Source organism: Uranotaenia lowii, chromosome 2 (genome assembly GCF_029784155.1).
Source record: "Uranotaenia lowii strain MFRU-FL chromosome 2, ASM2978415v1, whole genome shotgun sequence".
NCBI lineage: Eukaryota > Metazoa > Arthropoda > Insecta > Diptera > Culicidae > Uranotaenia > Uranotaenia lowii.
The window spans coordinates 343,649,562-343,675,215 of NC_073692.1; the positions used below are offsets into that span (position 1 = coordinate 343,649,562).

The 25,654-nt window shown below is 34.7% G+C and overlaps 1 protein-coding gene across 1 annotated transcript in view; it reads right to left on the reverse strand.

Moving 5' to 3' along the window:
* The window catches only part of LOC129746212 (frizzled-like), a 131,211-nt gene that overhangs the window by 34,176 nt on the left and 71,381 nt on the right, over positions 1 to 25,654 (reverse strand). Inside the window, exon 3 of the mRNA XM_055739774.1 lies at positions 3,332 to 3,526. Within this exon, the coding sequence (XP_055595749.1) occupies positions 3,332 to 3,526 (195 nt within the window). The remainder of the gene's footprint in view (positions 1 to 3,331; positions 3,527 to 25,654) is intronic.

The following is a 25,654-nucleotide window of genomic DNA, read 5'->3' on the forward strand; positions in this document are numbered from 1 at the left end:
CCAAAGGGGCCGTTCAGATACCACGTGGACAGAAAAATGAGATTTTTGACCCCCTCATCCCCCTCCGTGGATAAGCGTGGACATTTGGCAAACCCCTACCCCCTTCCCCGGATGTCCACGTGGACAGAATTGAAATAGTTTTTTTTTAAACCTATAATTTGACAGTTTGAAAACACCACTTTTTGCCTTTTTGTTATGGAAATGGCTGATTTTGACAAAAACCCAATATGAATTTCCTGATATACAAAAAATTAAAATTTCTAAATTATCATATTTATTACTTGCTTTCAAGTAGCTACTAATTGTGTAAACTTAAACTAGAAAGCTTTACCATTTTAAGATTTTGAATTAAATATCTTGATATTTATTCGCCTCTAGAAAATATTTTGAAAGTAAGTATGTCCACGTGAACATAACCAAAACCCCTACCCCCCTCTCCGTGGACAAGCGTGGACATTTCCATACCCCCTCCCCCCCCCCCCCTAAGTTGTCCACGTGGTGTGTGAACGCCCCCAAAACAGAAAATTCATTCTCTGAGAAGATATGACAGAATTATTAACAATCAATCTCTATTTTCTCGTTAAAATCTAAGAATTCTACAAATTTATGTCGACCGTACTCAAAAACGGGCGCGTGGAGTTTAATAGTTTCTAGCTAAGTTTGTAGAACTGGAATCATACTTCAAAATGTGGTATTTAGTTTATGGATCCACTTGCCCCATTTTACCCTAGAAATTCGTAAAATTAAGGAAAAATAAAATTTGAAATTGCAATAACCTCTGAAGACAAGGTCGTAGAGACTTAAGATCTAGTGCAAAATGTGCGTATTGAGTATCGCAATAAATATTGTGATCGTCATATTTATGTAAGTTCAAAATTTACAATAGTTAAATACGAAAAACAAATTTTAAGTATGTTTTAAACTAAGAGCTTTATAACTCTGCCCTGAATAGAGATAGAGCTCTTATTATTTCAGCAAAGTTTCATATTTTGATAATATCTACAACTTTGTAAAACAAATTCTTTCACGTAAGATTGTTTCCCTTACTAGTACTAGTACAAAACTAGTACAAAACTAGTACTAGTACAAAACTAGTACTAGTACAAAACTAGTACAAAACTAGTACTAGTACTAGTACTAGTACTAGTACTAGTACTAATACTAGTACTAGTACTAATACTAGTAAAAAACATTTTTATTTCGTTTACATAGCTCCGAGATAGACCCGTTTTAATGCGTCCAGATTTGTAGTGATCCATGCTTTAGTAAATGTTCTGAAGACAACTAATAGCTAAAATGAAAGACAAAAGCACCAGGAAAAAAGTTCCATTTTAGACCCTTTTGGACCACTGTGCGCTCCAATCGGTCTAACCACCTTGCTCGTTACGCTCTGTCTGTTTCCAACTGCATTCCCTGCAAAAACCTGATTTGCAGGACAGTTTTCCGGCATTCTCGCCGCATGCCCTTCCCAACGTATTCGCCCAGCCTTTGCCACCTTTCCGATACTGGGTTTGACGTACAGTCGCGTGAGCTCGTGGTTCATCCTTTGCCTCCACACTCTGTTCTTCTGCACTCTCGAATTCTCCGAGTGAGCGTTGGTCCTCCTAAGGCAATATCCATGTCTCGTGCCCGTAGAGAACAACCGGACTGATGAGCATCATGTAGCGATTACACTTCTTAAAAGAGCTGAAACTTGTGGAATCCTTAGTATTTGATTTGTTTTTATGCTTTATTTTGTACTTTGTCCAAGTTTCGTAGAGCAAAGATATTTCTGGCGATATTTGCACGTGATTGGGCGTAACTACCGAGAGCTTGGTGCAGAGGATGTGCAGAGGATCTTAGATTCCTACAAGTCAAGTAGCAAGGTTTAAGCATGAACTTTCCTGTAGAGAAAATAAGTTTTCGTGGACGAAAAATGTGGTACTTTTGCCTCTAATAATAGCCATTTGATTCGGTGTTGTATGACATCTTCATCGGAATCATCCGAGACTTAGCGTTAAAAAAAAGTCCCAAGCGTGAATTCAGATTGATTCACAATATCGGAGAACATTCTTCGGGTAGGACGAATTTCGTGGTAAGAAAGATCTACTGAGTTGGTGAAGGATGAGCTCTCTAACCTTAAGTCGTTAGAGGAATAAGTCAGACCTGCGTTGTTACGTGTGAGATCATGGTCTGAAGCCCCAGATATAATTCAGGGCGTAACATAGACATATCATAAGTCGACTCATACAACCTTCAGTATCAAACTGGGGATTCGAGATCGCATGCAGTCATACATTGGAAAACTATGTATTCGCAAGTAGACTCAGCGACGTGTGCCTTCTTAGTTCCTGACGGGACCAGAAAAAGTTTCTGTACAGCTAAGAAAATCTACAATGGGAGAAAAAAGTTTTGAATTAAAAAAGTTGTATTATTTCAAGGAAAGAAGTGAAGTAATTTTCGGCTGTCAAATACATTTTCAAAAGATTTTTCTTATCTCGTAAAAATCTTTCGAACCGATAAGTGAACACTCGTAGTTTGGCTATTTAAATAGTCAATTTTTTATTTAAAAAGTATGTTCCTGGTCCGTCTCCTCATGAAGGAACCTGATCACGTTAACTCAATCAGTTCAGTACCTAAAGGGCATCAATGCACGTGAAAGTATGAACCCATTGAAAACATCGGAAAAAGTAACCTCAACCGAATTTGTTTTTTTTATTTGGGTCTTTATTTTGAATTGATACGGCGTGAAATCAATGTATCGCTTTTCCAGGCGAACAAATGTATCCGTGGCGATTTCGCTCGTTTGCTGAAATTATCCGATTACTTCCACCTTATTAATTACTTACTATGAAAACAGCTCTATTCAAACGGCAAAACAGATAATTGCTAATCAATATCAGGGTGGTTTGTTGAGAGAGCAAAAAGAGATGAATGAAAAGCTTCAGCTGATGAAACTTTCACTCTACTGTAGAAGGCGTTTGGAGATAGAGAAACAGGCAAAAAAGTGTTGCTAATCTGTTCACAAAACTTTGCTACGCTTTTCCTCTGTAATCACAAATGGGGGGAGCAAGCTAGCGAGCATATTAAAACATAAACTGAATGGATCGATATCGGCGCGAACTGGGTCAAAAATGGCAAGATCCGTTCGCACTCTAGAAATAAAATTAATCGGTGCTCTCGTCCGTCCGGTTCGGTCGTTATCTGCGGAGATGTGAGGTACCAATTTAATTCCGCAACCATCCGTGGGTCTGGATTAAATCCGAGCTCAGTTGATTGAGCTACTCTACCCGAAGATACTTGTGAAACTAGTCGGTCATCTAGAAGGAGAAGGAGAGCTTCTGGTTCTTACCTGTGCGATGGTGGCCAGCATCTGCATCCGGCCCAGTTTGATGTGTGGCGGGAATGGCTCTCGACAGGCCACCGAATCCCCGGCTCCAAGCCCGGCCACGTAGGCACAGCCGACGATCAGATAGCAGATGGCCAGGAATACGATTGGCCGCTCCGGATAACGAAAGCGCGACGAATCGATCAGAAATGTGAGCACCTGTGTATGTGTGTGAGAAGAGGGAAGAAAAAACAGAGAGATGGTTAAAAACAACGGCACGATGATGATATCTTACTATATTGGGGATTGTGAGGAAAAGTGAAACAAATTTATAATGCCTTTTAACGGCTTCGTAATGATTGAGATTCCGATGACCAAGAAACTGCCTTCTTGTGGCCGTATAATTACAATTGCTTTTAATTTTTATTGTAATTATTTCAGGGAAAGCATTTTTGTTTTTAGAGAAGTATGGAGCGTATTTGAAGGTTATTTTTGATTTCTGATATTTTCTTTCCATCTCATTCTGATTAAAGGTTGGATAAAATTTAAAGTCCATTATTAGCTTTGGAATTTCGTTCAGAGACTTTGTTTTCGTTTTTTACTAAATGAGATGGGAAACATGACTCTTTTTTTTGATCACACAAACAATATCTGTTATATATCTGGCTTCAAACGCACCAATAAATTAAAAGTATTCGGATCAAAAAGTTGCCTACTTTAATTCACCGTATTTTTTTTCTCATCATTCATATAAAAGACCTGAACATCCCTCATTTTGTAGAGGTGTGTAAAGAATGATGCTTCTATTTGGATTTTGACATCAGTTCGAACGTTCTCAAAATGGCCTCCAAGCATGAGGACAAATCAAAATTTTGCAGATGCATCGTGAAAATTTAAACTACACGCACGCAAAAATAGCGAAATCGTTGGATATCGTTGTCTGTGCTGTCCAGCCATCCTGCCATAATGGAAAAAAAGGCCATGCAGTGGTATGCCGCTAACAACATTCAGGTTGTGCCCAAGGATAAGAAACCTCCGAACACATTAGAACTTCGCCCAACCGAAAAATATAAGGCGATAGTTAAGCAAAACCCTGAAAACACCCAAAAAACTGTCTGCAGCAAGAAGCTGTTCAAAACAACCTGGTGTTCTGCGGCGAAGAAAGTGGATAAAGTGACTGTGCAAAATCTGAGAGCAGGCGTCAATCGAAAGGAAATGTAACCAATCATGCTCAGAATTTAAAACCAACTACCAACCAAAATTCAGACATCGAATACTTATGTGAACAAATTGGTAGCCGTGTTACTGGCTTTTATTACTTATGATATTTAGTTAACAAAATTAGCCAAAACAAACTAAAACCTTTTTTTTTTTGTTATTATCACTTCAATTATTAAAAAATTTCATTAAAAATTATCGCTGATTCTTAATAGCTTCAAGAAACAAATTTTAGTTTCAGTTTTATTTTGTGTTTCTTGTTTTTCTGAATGCAAAACTCCACATTCAAAAGAGTATATTGATAAATTACACAGGGCCACAAAAGTGATATTTTTCCGAGATGCAATAAGCCTTAAATCGAATTTTTATTGAAATATGTTAAAATAATTAAAGAAAATTCGAAACATTATTAAAAAACTTCAAAACCTTGAAAAATTTGAATAAAAGTTTTCACTTAATTATAATATTTATATCGATATATATCAACATATATCAATATATGAATTTTCCTTCAGACCGCAAGTTCTTTTGACTTCTGCGAAAAAAAAGTCAAAGAAGGGATGTAAATATTTTCGACGTATTCAGTCTTCGATTCAAGTCGATTCAGTCAGTCGATAAGAAAATTGTAGAAAATTAGAGAAATTTTCTATTTGTTTACGTTTCTCTATTCTAATAACTAAGGAAATTTTACAAATTTTTTTAAAGAAATTTTGAAAGAAATTTAAACCAAAAATGAATATTAGATTTTTCCAAAAGCAAAACTCAAATCATTTTGTAGGCTTTCCAAAACTATCTTCAGTAATGTCAGCAATACTTGTTAAGATATTTTTCGAATGTTTGAAAACTGTAAAACATTTTTTTTAATCATTCATCATTATGAACAAATATATTTGCTCAATTCAATGAAGTATAGTAGTAAACAAATTCAGAAATAGTTGTTTTCTCCATATAGATATGTTAATTCATTAGTTATTAATGGTTGACTTCACTCAACACTGATTCATTTCAAAACTTATAAATTATACATCACCTAAATTAGAAGCTCAGGACACAGTCTGTGAAAAGATTCGATTCCAGTTAATTTCAAATTAACATAGGCACCAAAATGCGGTTTTATTCAGTTATCCAATTTTGATTTGTTTTTCAAATATTCCGAAAGATTCCCTTCAATTTAACCACAGTATAAGAAAAGTTCAGAAACCGGTATTTCAATTGCACTTACTATCTTCTTCAGTGAGTGTTTTCGATTAATATTTTTCTTAAATTTGTAAATTTAATATTTTTTTTAAAACAATTTCATAAGGGAACATGATTATTGGCGCCTGTGTTATAAAAGTTGATTTTTAAACCTTTTTCGTCTCAGTTTCCAATCTATTGGCACAATTTTCTTTTTTCCCAAAGTTTAGTTAAAAAACATTTGAAAAGTATGAAAATTATCAGTTTAATTTTTAATTAAATCAATCTTTGATAAGTGATACACACGAAAAACAAGAGCTGGAAGCAAATAGTCTGAGAAGCAAAATTGTCTGAGAAGCATATTTGAGTTAAGTTATAAGCTTTTTAAAACTATAAATTTTGTAGAAATCGGTTGAGAAACAAGAGAGTTTTAGCGAAAATGGTGTTTGCCGTCATTTGACCGCTCGCGGTATGAATAGGTATACCACATGCGTTATTCGAAAACCACAACACTTAAAAAAAATTAAAAATGCAAAAATACTTGCATTTTAAAAATAAAAAAAAAGTCCGGTCGTTAAATTTGCGAAAAAAAAATTTATATAAGGCGTGCTAATCATTTAAAGTTCCAAAACCGTCATTTGACCGCCTCCGGTATGTTAGTGTTAAAGATTCATTTTTCCAAAAACTTTAATGAAAACATTTAACTAAATTCTGACAAAACTGCCAAGTTGCCGAAAAAAATCTGTGTTTTTGAAAAAAAAAAATTAATTTTCTGTGAATTCTGAGATAGTTTTCAGTGATGTTATTTCTTTTAGTTTCATTTGAAATTCTAGGTAAGGTTAGGTTTTTTTTTGCATTTTGGTTGGGAAACATCAATTAACTTTCCCCATCTCATCAAACTTTTCAAATTCAAAGCAAGAAATCTTAGTTTGATATTAGTCAAAAAAGTTATAATTTTGGAAATCCATTCAAAATTCAAAAATTCTGTAAAATCTGTGATTAATTCAAAATTCTGTGTTCTGTGATTAAAATTTGTTCAATATTCTATGAAATTCCAGATTTTTCTGTGATTTTGGGAAGCTTGGGGAATAATTTAAATTTTTGAACTTAAATTTTTTCCTGATTATTCAACACAGTTGAAGATTGAAAAGCGTTTTGATTAATGCTTTAAAAAATTATTAATGTTCCTATTGGTTTTCCATATTTTTTTTTTCAAAGTTTTTGTATTATGCAGAACATGCAAAATAGACAAAAAGAAAACATCTGTGTATTTTATCCCAAAAGGTAAAATAACTCGATGTTTTAAAAAAAAGTTAAATATTTGAAATTAAAAAGTTTGTAACGTTTGAAACTTTTACTTAGGAATCAACCAAATTCCAATCACAACAAAAAAGAACAAATCCAAAAACGAATGCTGAATAAAAGTCTAATAAAATAACGATGAACACAAACACAAATTTCATGTGAAAACATTAAAATAAAACAAACTTTCTTCTATGAGGTATTAGAGAAAATGTTTAAAAGCCATGCACTTTTACGCTGAAACGAAGCATTTTTACACATCAACATGCACCATACAACCAGTGATCGTTGTCAATGTGAGTCAAACCATAACTTTATGAATTCAAATAAAAACATCATAATTTACTTCAAAATCTTAAAGGTATTCATATTTTTGCAAGGATCTTTATAAGGCCCTCAAAGCCAGAATGCTTGGTAGCTATTTTCAGGAACAAAATCATCTGTCCTTTTAGAAAATTTTACATAAATTGAAAAAAAAATATTTGAGGCCATCAGAGACAAAGGGTAAAACGGCAGTGGCAATGGGAGTGGCAAAATTATCAGATTGTAAAACTAAATACTTTAAAAAAAAACAATATGTGAAAATATATGAAAAATGGCCAAACGCAACAATTTTAAAGTACGTTTTCTCCAAATAAGCTTTCATGCACTTATGTATACCCAAGCAACCAAAAGTTCGAATATCACTTAAGGAACGAACTAATAAGTTCATATATAGCTGTACAAAAGTTCTGTGGAACTTTTTCGCTGTTCAAAATGCTTTTTGAGGTCCATGGAACTGCATTCTTTATCAAGTTCAGCCAATACTCAAAAAAAGCTTTAAAGTACTGTTTTGGTTTCTGTTTCTACTTTTTGGGAACTTTAAAGTTTGTATGAAGAAAAACAATCTACTTGTTACGTACTTCTCATGTTTTTTTCAAAATCAAGTAGCTATCAAAGGGTTGCAAGTCTTTTTGTACAGCTCAATAGTTCGTAAAAAATCTCAGTTGTACTATTTTGTAAACTCAAAAGTTTTTAATTAGTTCCAACGGGCGTTCAAAAGCAACTTCGCATTATAGAAACTTTAAAGTAGATTGAAAGGCTTAAATTAACTTTTTCCGAACTTCAACGCGTGTTTGCATAAATAAACACATCGTTACTTAGGAAACAACAAAATGAAGTACACATTTAGTTTCGGAAGAACTTTTTAACAACTTGAAAGTGGGAATTAAGTAGAAATAAAGAACCTGAAAGTCGTTTTAAAGAAAATCATCACATCGAGTAAAATCGTTGCCTACTCATAATATTCATATAGGGCAACAAGTATGGATCTCGACTATCAAGCGGTGAGCTTGGGTTCGAGGCTTGGTAAGAACATGATTTTTAAATGTAATGTGAGTTAGTAACAAATATGGTTGATTAAAGTAAATCAAATTAGCGGACTTGAGAAGGCAATTGACGGAGCGAAAGAGTATTTTTTTTCGATTTTTTATGCTGCTAATAAAGTGGATTTTGAAGCTGCTTAGAAGTTGTTTGGCGATTTATGCGAACTTTTTGTCAACTTTAAAGTTCATTTAACTACTTAAAAATTGAGCTGAAAAGAAGTTGTATTAGCACACTCGATTAAGCTGATCAAACCTGATAGAGGAATGTTATCCGTACTTTTGGTTGCTTGGGTATACCTAAGGTTGCCTGAATTTTTTCAGGACGTATCCAAGCCGGACAAATCTGGAAAAATTTATTGAAAAATCTGGCAAAATTCGGGCATCTGATTTCAAAATTGACAACCAAAAACTGGGAACATTTGGTCAAAACCGAGGAATTGCTCAACAAAAATATAGAAAAAAACATAAGTTTTTTTTTATTTTTGATACGAATCTCATTGGCAAATTTCAAAACGTATTTAAGGCTTCCAAAAAACCTTTCATGAATGTTTTTATTAAACCTTGCCCAATAAATTTCGTTTTGGACGGATGAATAAAAAAATTATTTTACTTTTTTGAATCACTGAATCAAAGATATCTTAAGATTCCATTTAATTCAACCATGGTATATAAAAAGTTCAGATACCGATATTTGGAGAGGAACATACTATCTTCTTCAGTGAGCGTTTTCGATTATCGATCGCAATCGAAAACGCTCATTGAAGAAGATAAAAAGTTGCTATCAAAATACCGGTGTCTGAACTTTTCTTTTACCGTGGTTGAGTTAAAGGGAAATTTTCGATTACTTTGATTCAGTGGAATTATTCAATCAAGTAGGCTCACAACACAAATAAGAGTTGATTTTTTTGTTCGATTTGCAAAAAAGGCGAAACAATCCGGGCAATATCCGGGCTTTTTTCAAAGAAATCCGGCAACCGGGTTGGACCGGTTTTATAAATTTTGTTTTAAATATCCGGGGCAAACTCGGACAAAACCGGGCAAACTGGCAAGCCTTCTTGGATCCGAGGGCCTCATTTATATACTTTAGTTCTGTGCGTTATTTAATTAAAACATAGCCTGGTTTTTAAAGTCGTGAAGAAAATTTTGTAAAGAATATTATTTTACAGATATCCAAGAAAGCAACAAACATTTTTTTTCGCAAGCGGCTTTTTTAAATAAATCATTTTTTTAAATGTGAACAAATTTTTCCTATTTAACGCTCAAAAACCAAATTTTTTTCATTGCACTGAAAAATTCACAGAAACTATGTTTTAAGGCTATGATCATTTAGTATCCGGGCAGTTACAAACGTGTGTATTTTAAAAACATTTCATTTGATCGAAAAACTGTTTATGAAGGAAATGAAGGTGTTAATATGACATATAATGTAAAAATATAAAAAAAAATTATCAATGATTTCAAGAAATACTCTAACTTTTTCATAAAATCTCTTTTTTATCTTTGCACACTTTATTAAGTCATGTAATGATTTATTTTTTCACCACGGAAGCCAAACCTTTGCAAAATCACCGGATGCACAGATTGCGATCTTTGGAACTGATCATTATTAGTTATTTACTTGGTGTCTACTAGTCAGGCAACACTTTTTGATTGCCGGAAATGGATGTTTTGCATTATTTATGGAGTCTTTATTCAGATATCCCCAATAACCATAGAATTTTTACCATATTTAAGGTCAAGGGTTGCACTCCGATGGTTGATTTGAACTTCGTGTGGATCCTAGAGTGGCTTCTTATACTTCTTAACCATTTGGTCCGAAAAAAAAATCAGAAAAAATCAACAGTTCACGAGCTTTCAAGTCAACAATGAAGAATTTTCGAGGCGCAAAATGCGTAAAAGAAGCAAATTTGTGCAAAATTATTTTGACCATGTCTTTTTGCATTCTAAATATCTCAAACACACGTCAACTTAAAAATCTATCAAAAATAGGCAAGATAGTCCTTTCCATAACCAACACAACGCTTCTAAGGTTTTGCATGTCGGAGCTCTATTTACGTAGCTATCACCGGAATAAAGTGCCCGGATACTAAATGATCATAGCCTTATGTTTAAAAACAGCTTTTGTTCTTCGAAAAACTTTTTAGATGAGATTTTTTTTAGAGATTTTTTTCAAAAATTGTCTTTATGCAGGAGCAAAGGAACTTGACTTTAAAATTATTCCCGATTTTTGATTATCGCAGTTCAATCAAATTTTTCCTGATTTTGGAACATATTATTACTGATCCATCGCTATGTTTTTATGTAAATAGTTTTTGTTAATATGAGTCAGGAATAACAGAGATTTTTAAACTTAATGAAAAAGTAGTATTGTGTATATTTTTCGATTTGTTGTCGTGATTGTTGCGTCTTTAGACGAGGTTTATGTTTCATCTCTGCTCTCTAATTTTGGATTATTTTTTTCTCAAAAATGGAATCTAGAATGGTGGTAACTCTTAGAAGTAACTGCCAATCATTTTTTAGATCGACAAACACATTTACCAAGGAATTCTGAGGCTACCAAAATAATAATTTAAAAATATAGGTCCAATTACAGTTTTCTCAGATATTTAAGCTTCTTTTAGCTGTTACTTTTGAAAACTGCTCGTCACACAGTTGTTGGTGACAAGGATTCATAGAATTACATAGTTTTTATCATTCGTCAAAGAAAATTATAAAACCAACTATTTGATGCGTTTTTTAAGATAATATCAGTATACCCCGCCTAAAGCTGGGGTTAGACAGTAGAGGGTTGAATTGCTTTAAATAATATTAAACCTTATGCCTGCCTCTGAGTTAAATAAAAAATGACATTCGACACTCTAGGATACTAATCCATGATAAGGAAAAATAATCACTTTCTATCATGTTTGAGTTATAACTTCGCCTGCCCGCATTCAAATCTAGTTCATCAACATAAAAGTTAAATAAATTAAAACTAACTCTTCTGTGTCAAATTGATCGAGCTTGTGTGAGCAACATATCATGTTCCTAAAGATAAGTTGGCAGATATTTTTTAATTCGCATTCAAATAGCTCAACAACAACAAACAGAAAAAGTCATGTGGTGCTGCTGGTGAATGATCGGATATCGCCCCATCTCATAAGCTTGAATAAACAACGAGAACAGCGATTTAATTCCGAGGCCCTCATCAATCTGTGAATTGCTCTCATTTGCATGCGACGAATCGGTCGTAAATTGGATTCCCGGCTCAGATTCCGGTCCAAGCGCCCGCTCTTAGGTTTTTGATATTGTTTGCTTGATTTCCGCGAAGAAAACAAGCTGACTCGAGAGATGAGAGCTGTCTGATGACGACTATTCGGTTAACAAGCCCCTGTTGGCCAGTAGTCAATCTCGTTTGTTGGGGTTCCCGTCTCAAGAGGGGTTTTTTCTTTTTTGGAAAATAAAATGAAATCGGCAACCAAAGACGATGAATGGCTGGCTGAATGGTCGATGCAAATTGGCTACATGAAGCCTCGGAAAGCAAGGATGCAAACGACAGGCCTGCTGCTGATTTTGTCCACGTCGACGCTACAAATGAGATCCTCGTGATGGGAGACGATATTTTTGAACCAGATACGTTACAAATCACCATGCCAGTAGTGACACGAGCAGCGGTCATAAATTTAAGGTTCTTGATTTTGCAGGACATGTTTTTTTCATTTTTTTCCAAGAAATGGAAAAAAAAAATCTGTCTCCAAAAATTGCTTACAAATTAAATTGAAACGAAATTAGCTGAAAATTCGTTCAAACCCCGCTGTTTCCATATTTAACTCAGCATTGACACGAGAACATTAGTGTTGATCACGTTAAAAACTATTGAAATGACTGTAAACACATCGACCATCAGACTCAGCACTGCATTCTAGTAGTTCGAAAAACGAATTTAGTTCAATTTGTTACAGTCGACCAAAGGAAATCCATTCTGAAAATTAGACTTTCTCCTATCTTACTATGATTTCATTTGACATTCAACTTTACTCTCAAAAAGTTTGTGTATGGTTGAAAGAATTGCTGCATCAAAGTTGATTTAAGCTGGCAAATTTGAACCATTCTTGTGAGTCTAAAAAGTGTTAAATTTTTAAAATAGACCTTCAGTATTGAAGATAAGAACTTTGATGGACTCTGATATCTGATCGCCTGAAGCATTTGCACACGTTTGGAATAAACATTCACTTCCAAAAATGATATGTTTGTGTTTTTATATTTTCCTAGTCAAAGTCATGATAAAATGTTGATTGCAAATTGCTAAATAATAATATTCTTTTACATGAAGAAGTCCTTCATGTGAAAGAATATTATTATCTAGCGACTTCGAGTGACTTTTCATAAGTCAAACTATTCAATTCAAGAAAATGAACAGTAGATTTTTATAAAATTAAATTTTTGTCATATGAATGCTATCAGTTTCAAGCATTTTTAATCAAACAATATGAAAACCTTGCCAGAGAAACTGAATTTTTGCTTCAAACAACATTAGTTGCATTTAGGCCGCACGGTTTGAAATTCGGCAATTCAGAAAACTTGAAAAAAATCGATTTCTCGAACATTGCAGTAGATTTCAACATGAACATAATTTCAATGTACAGTAAACAGATATCTGATCAAACGTTTAAAGCTTTAACACACATCCCAGCTAACATGAATTTCAAAATTCATAAAAAAATGTGTATAATTTTAATATATGAGGCGAGGCAGTAAATGGGATTCAGTCGTTCTAAAGAATCGAATTTCTGAAAATTATTTTAAAAAGTTTAATTTTTAGATCAAAATCTACCTATTGAATTTTGAGCCTCTAGATTCTCAGACATTATGCAATTTTGTGGCACCCTAATGTATAGAATACGAACACAAACATCTACAGAATATCAATGAAACATAATGTTTACTCGAAAGATTCCTTTTTGTTTAAATCTTATCGTACATCTTCCGAGGATATGAAAGCTAGCATCTTACAAATGCTAAAACCACCAACTCACAGAAAGTGTACTATAAATGCCGTGACCGTGACCATTGGTTCAGAAGATTTGCCCGCCACGGGTTGCAGGTTATATAACATTTTAAAAACTAGATCTAATAATTCCGTATAAGCAAACGGAGCTCCAAAATTTCTTCAGTATTGAAAATTTTGTATTAATGTTTGATATTAGTAATAACACTTTTCTGGATTCAAAATTGGCAGTTTAGCGCATTAAGTTAAAGTCTTTCGTATACCGATCTTTCGATTACTTTTTGAAATTTTTCTTTTCTTTAAACTCCAATTCCATCTGAATGGTTTGGGATCAGATGGGAGAAACTGAAGAAAAAAGAATTAAAGTTTTTGATAAAATTATATTATTGCTTTAACAAAATAATTCTTGGACTTTTCAATCGATGGTGTGGTCACCTTACAAACTTTACTTACAGGTTGACAGAATTTTTTCAGAACGTAGCCGAGCCGGCTAAATCCAGGCTATTTCATCTAAAAACTTGGAAATCAGTTTGATCGAAAATTGCCGATCATAAATCCGGGAAAATATGGCAAAAACCTAGAAATTACTCAACAAAAGTCAAGAAAAAAAACATTGAAAAATATTATTTTCATTCAGGCTTTTTTACTATTTTTGTATTAAATATCCGGACCAACCCAGATAAAACCAGGCAATCTAGAAAGCATACTTTACTTCCTTTGTAGTTTCAAAATAATTTGATAGAATTTGTGAGTTCAGTGAATCTCAAACAAAGTTTGTTTGAGGTTCATTTCACAATATTTAAATACATTCAATCAAAGTAAGTAAAATTTCAGGGTATTTGAAATAAATAATTAAAAATTAATCAAAATTAAATTTAAAAAGCAATTATTCACGGATTTAGCTACAGTTGCGTTGAAAAAAGAATGAAATCGCGTGAAGCTGCGCACTCACTTCCTTTTGACAATTTGCCATTTCTCTCTAGGTTGATATTTTTTCATGAAATTATCAAACAATCTTGTTCAACTAACGCTCTACAAAACTTCAAGTCTATACAATGACTGGAAACAAAGGTACAGCTATTCCCGTGAAAAAGGGAAATTTTTAGTTGCTTCACTAAATTTGCTTTATCTCTAACAGTTTCCATTGTTTTCCATAGAAGCATCCATAAAAAAAAAAAAAATCGTCTGCTGGGTGATAATGAACATTATTTTCTACTCCGCACCATTTTTGATCGCATTGATCGATTTAGACGAAACTTGACCTGGTATTAGATCAAACATTTTCACATCTTTGGACCAAGTTTCAAAATTTTTCAATGGAAACTCTCAAAGATAAACCAAATTTAATGAAGCAACTCAAAATTTCCCTTGGATGCTCATTAGGACCAGGAATGATGGAAAATGTTTTCAGATTTTCGGATGATCCCTTTTGAAGGGGGTGGTCCATACAAGACAAATATTGTTTTCACGATATTGACGTTATTTTTCGTCGGATTGTGATGGAAATTTGCACGTGGGGGTTTTGAGAGATGGGCAATTAATTTCAGGAATTGGATTTTGGGTGAGTGTTGGCGAAAGGGATCGTCCATGTGAACTTTTTACTGTTTTTGCAATATTGACGTTTTTGTACATCGGATTCAGATTAAAATTGATACACGAGAGTTTTTAGGGTCAAGCAATCGATTTCAGGTTTCAAATTTTGTGTGAGGGGCCAACAAAAGGGGTCGTCCTTATTAACTGTTTGCTATTTTTGCTGCATTGACGTTATTTTACACTATATTCAGATGAAAAATGGTACACGAGAGTTTTGAATGACGTGCAATCGATATCAGGCATCAAACAAGAAGAAAAAGATTATATCATATCAATGTGTGTTTATATGTCTATGTATTCCTCTTGGCGCTGAAATCTTTTAGAATGGAAAAATTCTAAGGATTTCGGTGCTGTATTAATAATTTCTCTGCTCTTTCAAATCTTTTCAAAAGCGAGCAATGGCGCTATAACCATGGTCGATGATCTGAGATGAAGGTACAGGAATCCAGAATTAAACAGTGTATGATGGTTAAAAAAAAATTTCTTTAGTTATTGTATTGTTAAATTTTGGACTTTATGTAGAAAAACCTCATTTCCATCCCCTGAAGGAAGAATCGCAAGGCCTAACACCAAGGAGCATAGAAATATCTTAGCATCTATGCTCCCAACGAATTAATATAAAAAAAAACATGGGAACGTATGGTACTGTTGTCCACGTTTCTTCCTCCCCTGGTTCCAGTCGTCTCTGCGTCCAATACTGCACAGTGGGCCCGACCTTGATAAGATGAATAGTAAATGTATTTTTACTATTCACCGGGATGCTGACAAGATCTGGCTGTGTAAGTATCATAAGCATAAGCATAAGCACGTGCAATCGATATCAGGCATCAATTTCAATGTAAGGGGCCAACGAAAGGGGTCTTTAATGAAACTCTTTCAATAGTTTTGTGATATTGAGGTTATTATACATCGATTTGAGGTGAACATTTGCACATAGGAATTTTAACGACGAACAATTGTTTCGAATAATCCAATTTTTGATCAGGGGTCCACCAAAAGGGTTGTCCATATTAACTATCCACTGTTTTTGTGATATGGACAATATTATGCAATGGATTGATTTGAAAACTTGCACACGGCAGTTTTGAGGGAAAAACAATAGATTTTGAAGTTTGTTAAAGAGGCCACCGAAAGGGGTTAAATTTTTTAGCAATAATTCCGCAAATCAAAAGACAAAAATGGGGTCTTCCGTATTAGCTGACAAATTTGTTTTTGCAATAATTTTGTATCGCATTGAGACGAAAATTCATATACGGGAGTTTTATGGCACGGTCAATTGATTCTTGATTTGTAGCAAACGACAGAAAAAGTGATCGTCCATATTACGTGTTCAACATTTTTGTAATTATTGCCTTACAATGCATTCGGAAATGCATCTGAAAATGCCTGGTAATTGGCATTCATTCAATCTGTGCATGACAAATTCTTAATTTAATTGCGAAATGGAGTTCATATGGGATCAGCTAGTTTTTAATTAAAATTAACACATTTAAAGACCTTTTGAAAGAGAACATCCTAATTTTCGGTACAATTATCAAATTTGCATATTTTTTCCCATTTCCTACGTTCATTGCGTTGATTGCAGCAAGTAAATACCGGAGCATATTTCCAAATAAATGTTTCCTTGAAACGCGCTTAATGTCAGGTTGCTCGATTTTTCATTTATATTTATTCCGAACTGCTTTAACTCAAAAGAAAAGATTTATAAAGTTATAACAAAAAGTTTTGCATAAGATGTCACTCATTTTCATATGATGTTTGCTTACGTAAGAACTTTAACTATACGTTGAACGCAATTGGCATTATGCGGATTTTTGGTTGATCAAAAATCCGCATAATGCCAATTGCGTTCGACGAATACTGCATCATGTATGAAACAGGAGCTGCAGATGGGCAACATCGAGTCCGAAACCGGTCGACAAAAAATAATTTTATATCCATTTTGCGTAAAGTAAGAACGTTATGTGTCATGTCCTGTAATACGTCGTGTGTTATGCGTATTGCATAAGATGTACATTAAAATATATTTGAAATCGATTGGCAGTAGATCAATCAAAACACATTCTAACGAAATGACATTGAGAATCAAACTCATGAATCTGAGTTTCTGAAAAAAATTATTTGTTAAATTTCCTACATGCTTTGTTCATGCCGAATTAGGATTGAATGTTAGCAGGCTTTAAAACACGAATAAAACGATAGCAAAATTTGACTTCTACTCCTTTAGCCCTTTCACCCAATACCTATATTGTGGGAGTCTCTTGGGATTATGAGAAAGGTTGCTGAAAAAAAAATTCTGTGTTTTTGAGTTCAAAAATTCTAACATTCTGTGATTTTAGTCAAACATTCTGTGATGGTTCTCTATGATACTTTTTCCTTTAATTTCATTGAAAATTCATGAAACATTTGGTAATTTTAACATTATTGTAGAGAAAAATCAAATAACATTTTCAATCTTATCCCATTTTTCTAATTCAACGTGAAATATCTAAATTTAATATTGGCCAAAAAAATTATAATTTCGGAAATCCATTCAGAATTCAAAAATTCTGTGTTATGTGACACAGATTCTGTGATTAAAATTTGCTCAAAATTCTTTGAAATTACAACCTTGATTATAAGTTGTTTACAAAATTTGCCACCATCACGGATTTCAAGATGGCGGCTGAAAGCAAAATTCGACTTTTTCTAGTTTAGCCTTTTTATTTTATGCCATGCGGGTTCATGCGGTTTCCAGTGATTAATAATATTTTGAGCTTAAGCGGAAACCGCTATCTTGGAATTCATGGCGTCAGAAAGAGAAATTCGACTTCTTATAGTTTAGTCCTTCCACCCAATGCCCATAAGGGAAGGGGGGGGGGGGGGGGGGGCTTTCATACTATTTCCAGTGATAAACAGCATTTTAATGCTAAGCGGAAACCGTTATCTTTGATTTGAAGATAGCCTCAGACAACGAAATTTGACTTCAACTCATGGTATCAGTCTAATGGATATTTAACAACCAATCCCTTATTTTTCATTTGAAGAGTCTGTCCTAATTTACTGTACTAATGATAACCAACTCAGAAATGAGGCTTTTTTATAAGGCTCCCACAAAACCGTTATAAAACTCAATAACCGGTTTTATGACCACAATAAAGCTATTAAGGATTGAATTGCCTTATACCATATCATTAAAGCTTTGATGACCAAAAGTTTACATTTTTCTATAATGATTTCACCGAAAACTAAACAATGAGTCATGATGACGTTTCTAGAACAGGTTTGAGCTTTATTAGAGTTCTGGTGGTGTATTGATTGCGCTTTAGGTTTTTTAGGAAAACTAATGCGATAGTTCTAACAAAGTTCAGCTGATCATAATAAAGCTTAAAATGTTACTTGGAAGAAAAACATCGTATCTGTCACACATATTTTCTTTTTTCGTGTGCAAAGTGAACTGATTGTTGTTCTGCAATAATTTGGTAAACTGAATTTTGCAAAACAATTGTTTTTATAGAGTTTTTGTCTCAGAATCAAACTCTTTTCTGATTTTATTTTATAGGCTTATTCCATAGTTGTGGGTGCCCTAATAGACGAGAATATTGGTATCAACAATATTATTTTCAAATAACTTTTTTAATCTTTCGAAATCTTTTTCTCAAGTTACAAAACACTCTAGGAAAACAATTATTTATATTGAAAAATTCCTTCCAAAGTCAACATAGACAGAAAAAGAAAAATACCAAACCGTCCAATGATTGCTTCCCTAGCAGAGCAATTTTCTCGATCGAACGTCATTCCAGTGCACGGTCAACAAATCGAACCGGTTGCTCATCGTCACATCGTTGCTGCTGCTAGAACCAGCAACAAATGTAAGTTTAAACCTACAAGAGATATTGCAAGGTATACATCTACCGGCTATTCGTCTTTTTTCTCCTCTATTTTTTTTTCCTAAACTGGAGCTACCCATCCAACATATGTATTTCCTACGGACAAACATACAGATATCAGTAGGAAGGAAGACCCAGTGAGTCCATAAAGAGCCACTTGTTGTCGGGGGATGGACTCCTGCTGCTGGACAGAAATTCAGCAAACACAGTTTGCGCACTGCTATAGCCAAGTTGGAACTTGAAAGAAAGGATAACAAACCGAAAAGAAGGGGAGCAAAAACAACAAAATATCGCGACTCTTAATCAACACGAGCCCAAGCTCCAACTGACCGACGACCATAGAGAGGAACCAACAAACGGGAAAAAAGTATCAACAGAGACCAGCGAGTTTGTCGGTTGCGAGTCGGGCGCTACGTCTGGAAGGCATTTTTTACAGATTTCCAGTAAAGTTCTCTTCAAATTGTTCACTTTTTCGAGTTTCATCAAAAAACGTTAAATATTTTACATCTCGGTCACAAAAGTAGTGCATTTGAGGGAATTGGAATTAAGGTTTCATAATAATCGAAGACCTTAAGACCGCGCATTTTCAACCAGACACCTCATGCTTCTAAAGAGGAAAACGGCCGCAATTTGAACTTCCTTCATTTCGGTCCCGCCGTGAATAGCAGAATGGGTTGCCGTTGCAATTGGCGACCATGCCGTCTGCTCTCAACCTGCGTGATGAAGTTGTGGCGTTGTTTTTTGTTTAACATGTTGTGTTAGCTGGCTAGCTGAGACTATCTGGTAGGAACCTATCAGCGTTACCGATGGTAATACCACAGCTGCTGCTGATGATGATTGCTGTAATAGCTACGACGACGATTTGCTGATGGTTATTGATCTTCTATAGTTCCGCGCGCTTTTCCCTACATTCCAGATTCGATGGATTTCGTCGTTTTTTTTTCTGCTGAGCGCTGCGTTCACTGCTAATCTTTTTACTTTTTTTTGCTTAGAAATTGAGACACATAATAGGTGCTGCCATAAAAGGTGCTGGAGATAAGCCGGAAGTTCGACTCTAGTCGGTGACGTGTTTTGGCACGGATTTTCTAGCGTGAAATGAATAATCGGTGTCCAAGACAAGGGGGAGCTCGGAACGAATGGAAATTTTACGCTAGCCAAATTGTGGTTGGTTTCACATGCGGACAAAAGGGCAGTCGAATCAAGCATCTTGATTGTTTGCTCTTTTTTTTTATTTTCATTGATGATTTTTTCAAAATTATTTTAGATAATGTTGCGTGTGAAGCATTCTAGAATTTTTTCCATGCGTATTCTATAAAAAAAAACTCCGAGCTACCTTTCTCAAAACCTGTGGTGAAAAGTCTGATATAAAATTTTCGATCCTAAATTAGGTAAACAAGTGGAAGCAAAATTAAAACATTAACCGAAGCACACCAGCAAACGTTTATCAGATTTTCTGCCATCTTGATTTATTTATATTTCAGAACCTGGGCTTTGGATATAGTCCAATTGGCAAGTCAGTTGCTTCCTGAGCCGATGTCCATGAGTTTGAGCCCAAGAGTAAACATCAATCACAATTGTACAGGATAAGTTTCTTAATGACTGTCCGCCAACTACATCGTTAATATAAGTCGCGAATGACATAATGATGTTAAAAAGACAATAATCGAAACAAAAAAATTAAGAACCTGCCAAAAAGAATTGGATAATTTTTTTTTCGACTACCTTTTAACCATGATGACTCTAGTATGGTGGTCTCAAATACCAAATCGCACGTTCAGCGATATTAAAAAAAATTTTTACAACTGGCTGAAGTGTTTACAAAAAAGGGGTCCAAGGATGCTAGAGGATTGAGATATCAGGATATTTTGGAAAAAAAACGTCTGTGTATGCTTGTGCGTAAGAGATCAAAGATCACAATTGGAAACCATATTGGATATAAGTTTATTTTATTTTATTTAAATTGGATTTCCGGAAATAAAGAACTGATTAGGGGATTTAATTTGTTAATTTTATTCGAAATATTCTTTTTATAAATTAACTTTACATTCCTAACTTTTCGGATGTTCTGGTGTATTCGGATGTTGATGTTGCACTTTCCACCGCCGGCAGTTTGTTCATCCAAGAAAATATGCTTTAGAAACACTCAAATCTTGACCATAAATAATAAAAGTTTTGGTTGGGAAAAGGCACAAATATATTTTTGGTAGCAGTGGCAAAAAGTATCGATTTGCTTTAATCTTATCGTTTGATTGAAAATAAAATATACCCTTTTTAGAAGTGATTCATAATTCATAATTTGAAAATAATAAAAATTTTGTGTAAAGATGTCAATATGACAAAATTGGAAGTTTGGTGGCTTGTAACTTTATTCGGGTGCATCCAAACGAAAACATTTCTTCGATGACCCTTAATGAATTCTTGAAATCTTTAATTATGCATCTTTTTTATGGACGCACCCTGAAAGCCCAGTAGAAGAAACTCACTAATCAGACTTAAGTGTCAATTTGACACTCCTCGCTTAAAACCACTTTACCTTTTTGTTTTTCAACCTATTTTTACAAAATTATTAGTTTTGGAAATCTCGTAATATGTTTCTCAGACATTTTTGTGTACGGAAAAAAATCAAAAAAATATGCTTCGAAATAAAAAACTGAAAGTCACCTACGAAATGCTCAAAAACAAATTCACTTTATATCCAAGAAAGATGAAGTGAGAAGTTATTCGATGCATATAAAGATAATTTTTTTCAAATTTTTTGAGATCATAACCACAAAAATGTAAAAAAATTATGTAAAACCCGTATTTTTTAATCAATAATCAATGAACCATCAAAATAGTTCAAGTCATACCAGATAAATTTTGCAAAGAAGATGGAAAAGTTGACGTTTTTGGAATTGGGCCCATTTTCTCATCTTAAGATTTTTTAAATACGAAAAACAGAATTTATGACGAATTTTCAAATGTTGTTGTATTTTAATTTTTTTCTTGTCAATTTACAATTTCTCAGATTTTCTTGCACTGAAATTGAATTTTGCACTGGATGTTGAGTTTATTCACGCAAGATCTCCACGATAAATTTATATTCATCAGAAAATAAATTTCATACCTATTCTGATGAATATTAGGGGAAATCTCGCGTTAATACACTCAAAATCCAGTGCAAAGTCGAATATAAGGCTAAAAAAAATCTAAGAAATTGTTAATTGACAAAAAGTTCAAAAAACAGCCATTTTTGAAAATTCTTCTAAAATTCTGTGTTTTGTATTTTTAAATACTGAAAATGCATAAATGTGCCAAATGACGTTAACTTTCTTCTATTCTTTTCAAATTTTATCTGGTGAGACTTAAACAAATTTGACGGTTTTCTGATTGATATGTACGGTTTCACACCATTTTTTACAATTTTTGTGGTCATGATTGTGTAGTGCCACCTTACAATGCCTCCCGAAATGCTCTAATATTTATCCTATTACATGAGTTTGCAACATTGCCATTGACTAGCCCCTCGTATGTCATGCAATCATCCACCTCGCCATCCTCCGATTCCATCGCCCCCCGCTCTCCCCCGGTCTCGCCACATCACAAGCGCAAGCGCGTCGTGCTCCGGTTCATAAGGCAAGTCGTAGTGTCGGATCATGCAACCACGTAGGAACCATCGAATTGACCGGAAGCAGTTCCCCAGTCCCGAGCCGAGCACACAATTGGCGATCCTGCCAGGTTTGTTCCATTTTTTTGAGGAACAAATAAAGTGAAATCTGATGAGAACATATCCTATCAGCAGGGCGGCCATTTTGAATTGATTCGAACAGGTATGTAATTTTTCAAAAAATGAATAATTTCCGAGAGATATTTTTTATGATAACTTAGTGCTTAAGATGTTGAAATGGCGATGATTTCCGTCCGGAATATTGTTTGCGAGTCCAATAACATTGCTAGATGTTTAAATCCGGTTACGGTTACCTGTTACAGTTATTGCGTATAAAAACAATTGAAGGAAATGATCACGTTTTTGTGGCGCGATGAGGACTTTCGCTTTAAAAAAAAAGGAAAGTTGTTCGGGCGCGATGCGGACATCCGCCTGGTTAAATGAAATAAAGATGAAAAGTTGTTTCAGCGCCATGAAAGCTTCCGCCAAGCTGAAGATGTAATTGTTGTTAAGGCGCGATGAGGACTTCCGCCTAATGAATTGAAGCAAAGTTGAAATGTTGTTTTGGCGCGATGAGGACTTCCGCCTTGTTTGAAAGTAATTAGTTTGAAGGCGCGATGAGAACTTCCGCCTGATTGATGGACACTTGAAAAGGCGCGATGAGGACTTCCGCCTGATTGAACAGTTACTTGAAATGGCGTGATGAGGACTTCCGCCTGGTAGAACTATGAAAGTAATTTTTCAAGTTTTTGGCGCGATGAGGACTTCCGCCTGATTTAACAGAAACTTGAAAAGGCGCGATGAGGACTTCCGCCTGGTAGAACTATGAAAGTAATTTTCAAGTTTTTGGCGCGATGAGGACTTTCGCCTGATTGAACAGAACTTGAAAAGGCGCGATGCGGACTTTCGCCTGATTGAACAGAACTTGAAAAGGCGCGATGCGGACTTCCGCCTGATTAAACAGTAACTTGTTAAGGCGCGATGAGGACTTCCGCCTGATAAGAATAAGTATTTGTCTGATGCGATGTGGACTTCCATCAGCTAAAAGATATTGAACAAGAATGTGGTGGGATTTGGATTTCCACCTGATAGAATACAGATTTTTGGATGCTGAAGTCGAATTTAGAATTCTTTGAATTAGATGCCAAGTAGTTTGTTGAATCAGTTTAACAAGCTCTTTTTAAGTATTGCGAATGAAATGATCAATGGAAACCGAAACATCATCAGTTTATTCCTTTATAATGCACAATAATATTTATGAACGTTTGCTTGATTTCTAATGATGAACAGATGGCGATTGTGTGTCCCCAGAGAAATGCTAACCAAGAAAAAAACGTGCAGAAAAAGGCCTTGTCACTTCGTCGGAAGAAACCGTGAGGTAACGCAAAAAAAAACCAAGCTTGATACGATTGCGCGAACCTCATACTAATAGCTTTTATGTTTCTGAATGATTGACCTGATTTATTCCGTTAATAATTCACCATTCTTCTCGTTTATTTTTTCATCGGACTGGTGATATGCTGTGAAGTCTTATATAGATGCGCATCGAGAAGTATTCGTTGTATTGAGATTGGATTGGAAATCAAATGATTAGATGTTCTTATGTCGTTGGAAAATTAGTATCTTAGAGGGGTTGATGAGGAGATATTTTTTAGATAACAACTAGCGGCTCAATAGAATTGCAACAAACTAGTAGACTCATAGCAAAGGTTTTGGAAATTGTGTATAGAGTCTTGATTGCAAATCCAAAAGGATCATTCAGTTGAGATTGTCGCATCGTTCCTAAAAAGTGTCACATGTAGCGTGGTATGTGTACTAAAACTAGGAACTGTATTTCAACGGACTACTGGATGCTCGGCTTTCTGTGCGACATCAGGAGGGTGTGCTCAGTGCGCATAAAGTGTTACGATTTGTATTAAATAATTTGGCCGGAACTCAAAGCGTTGAGATACCAGAAGGGCATCTATCATTTTCCTCAGTACGTGGTGAGCCTTAATTGGAAAGTAAATCGAGGATGTTGTGTCTTGAACCAAGGTGTGCCGTCCCCTTCTTGAGCATGGAGAAAGCGTGTGAAATATAACTTGTGCTTTGCAACAGGTGCCCTGGCACATTTTTTTTTGGTATGTCGACTATGCCTCCGGTGTAGAAACGTCCAATTTAATTCTTAGTAGGAATCAGGATTCCATATTATTGCACCATAACTTCGATTGAAAAACAAACCTGCAAAAGAAAGCTTCGTTAAATGACCGAACATTGATGAAATCTCGAACGGAAAGGAAATAAGCTTTCAAGGAAGAACGATGATGTTCCTATTTGACACAATTTTACAACTTCCTCAGTATTTGATGAATGAAGGTTTAGAAAGATTCATTCATGTGGAAAGCAAGTGGTTTGGTCTTTGATTGGATTTTAAATTTTTTTATCCCTTATTTTGAGGAATGAGCTTTTAACAAAATATTGGCTGTCGCTACAGGAGAGTTACAATCGCTTAAGCACGCACTACAGTGAGGTAAAAGCAAGAGTAAGCCGATGAAGGTGAATTCTGGAGTTGAGTGTACAGTATTATCTCTATCAATTTTGTTCACACTCTGTGTTTTATGGCATTCTTATGTTGTGACTCAGAGTATTGTTTCAATAAGTTGGAAAGTAGTTTAGTTATCAATTCAAACTTGGTAGTTCTTAGTTTGGATTCTACCAGCAATTACATGGAGTATAGCGCACCTTTTAGCGGAAATAAGCAGTTTAAGATTGGCTAGTCTTAAAATTTCTTGGACTGTTTAAAGGTTCTCACTCAAACGATGTTTTTTTTTCACGAAACCATCGGCAGCTGATACGGTTGAAGAATCCAGTGACGCCATTAGAAATACGCAACAGTTAATCTTCAGTTTAAGCAGACCATCCCAGCCGACTTAATAATCACTCAAAAACAGATTTTTGGGCATGTCAGTACCACCTTGTTTAGAACTTTAGAAGGTAGGCACTGCACTAGAGACGACGTTTTGATGAGCGACTGTTGTAGTTAAAAGTTCAAACCAACCGACACTGCTTATAATGGAATCTAATATTTAGAAACACAAGATAATGTAGCTCACAGTTGCGATAGGCAATAGCTATTGGGATGACTTAAGTATGGCACGATGGGAAACTGAAATAGTTTCGAGTTTTGAACCATCAAGCTCATTTTTTTATTTT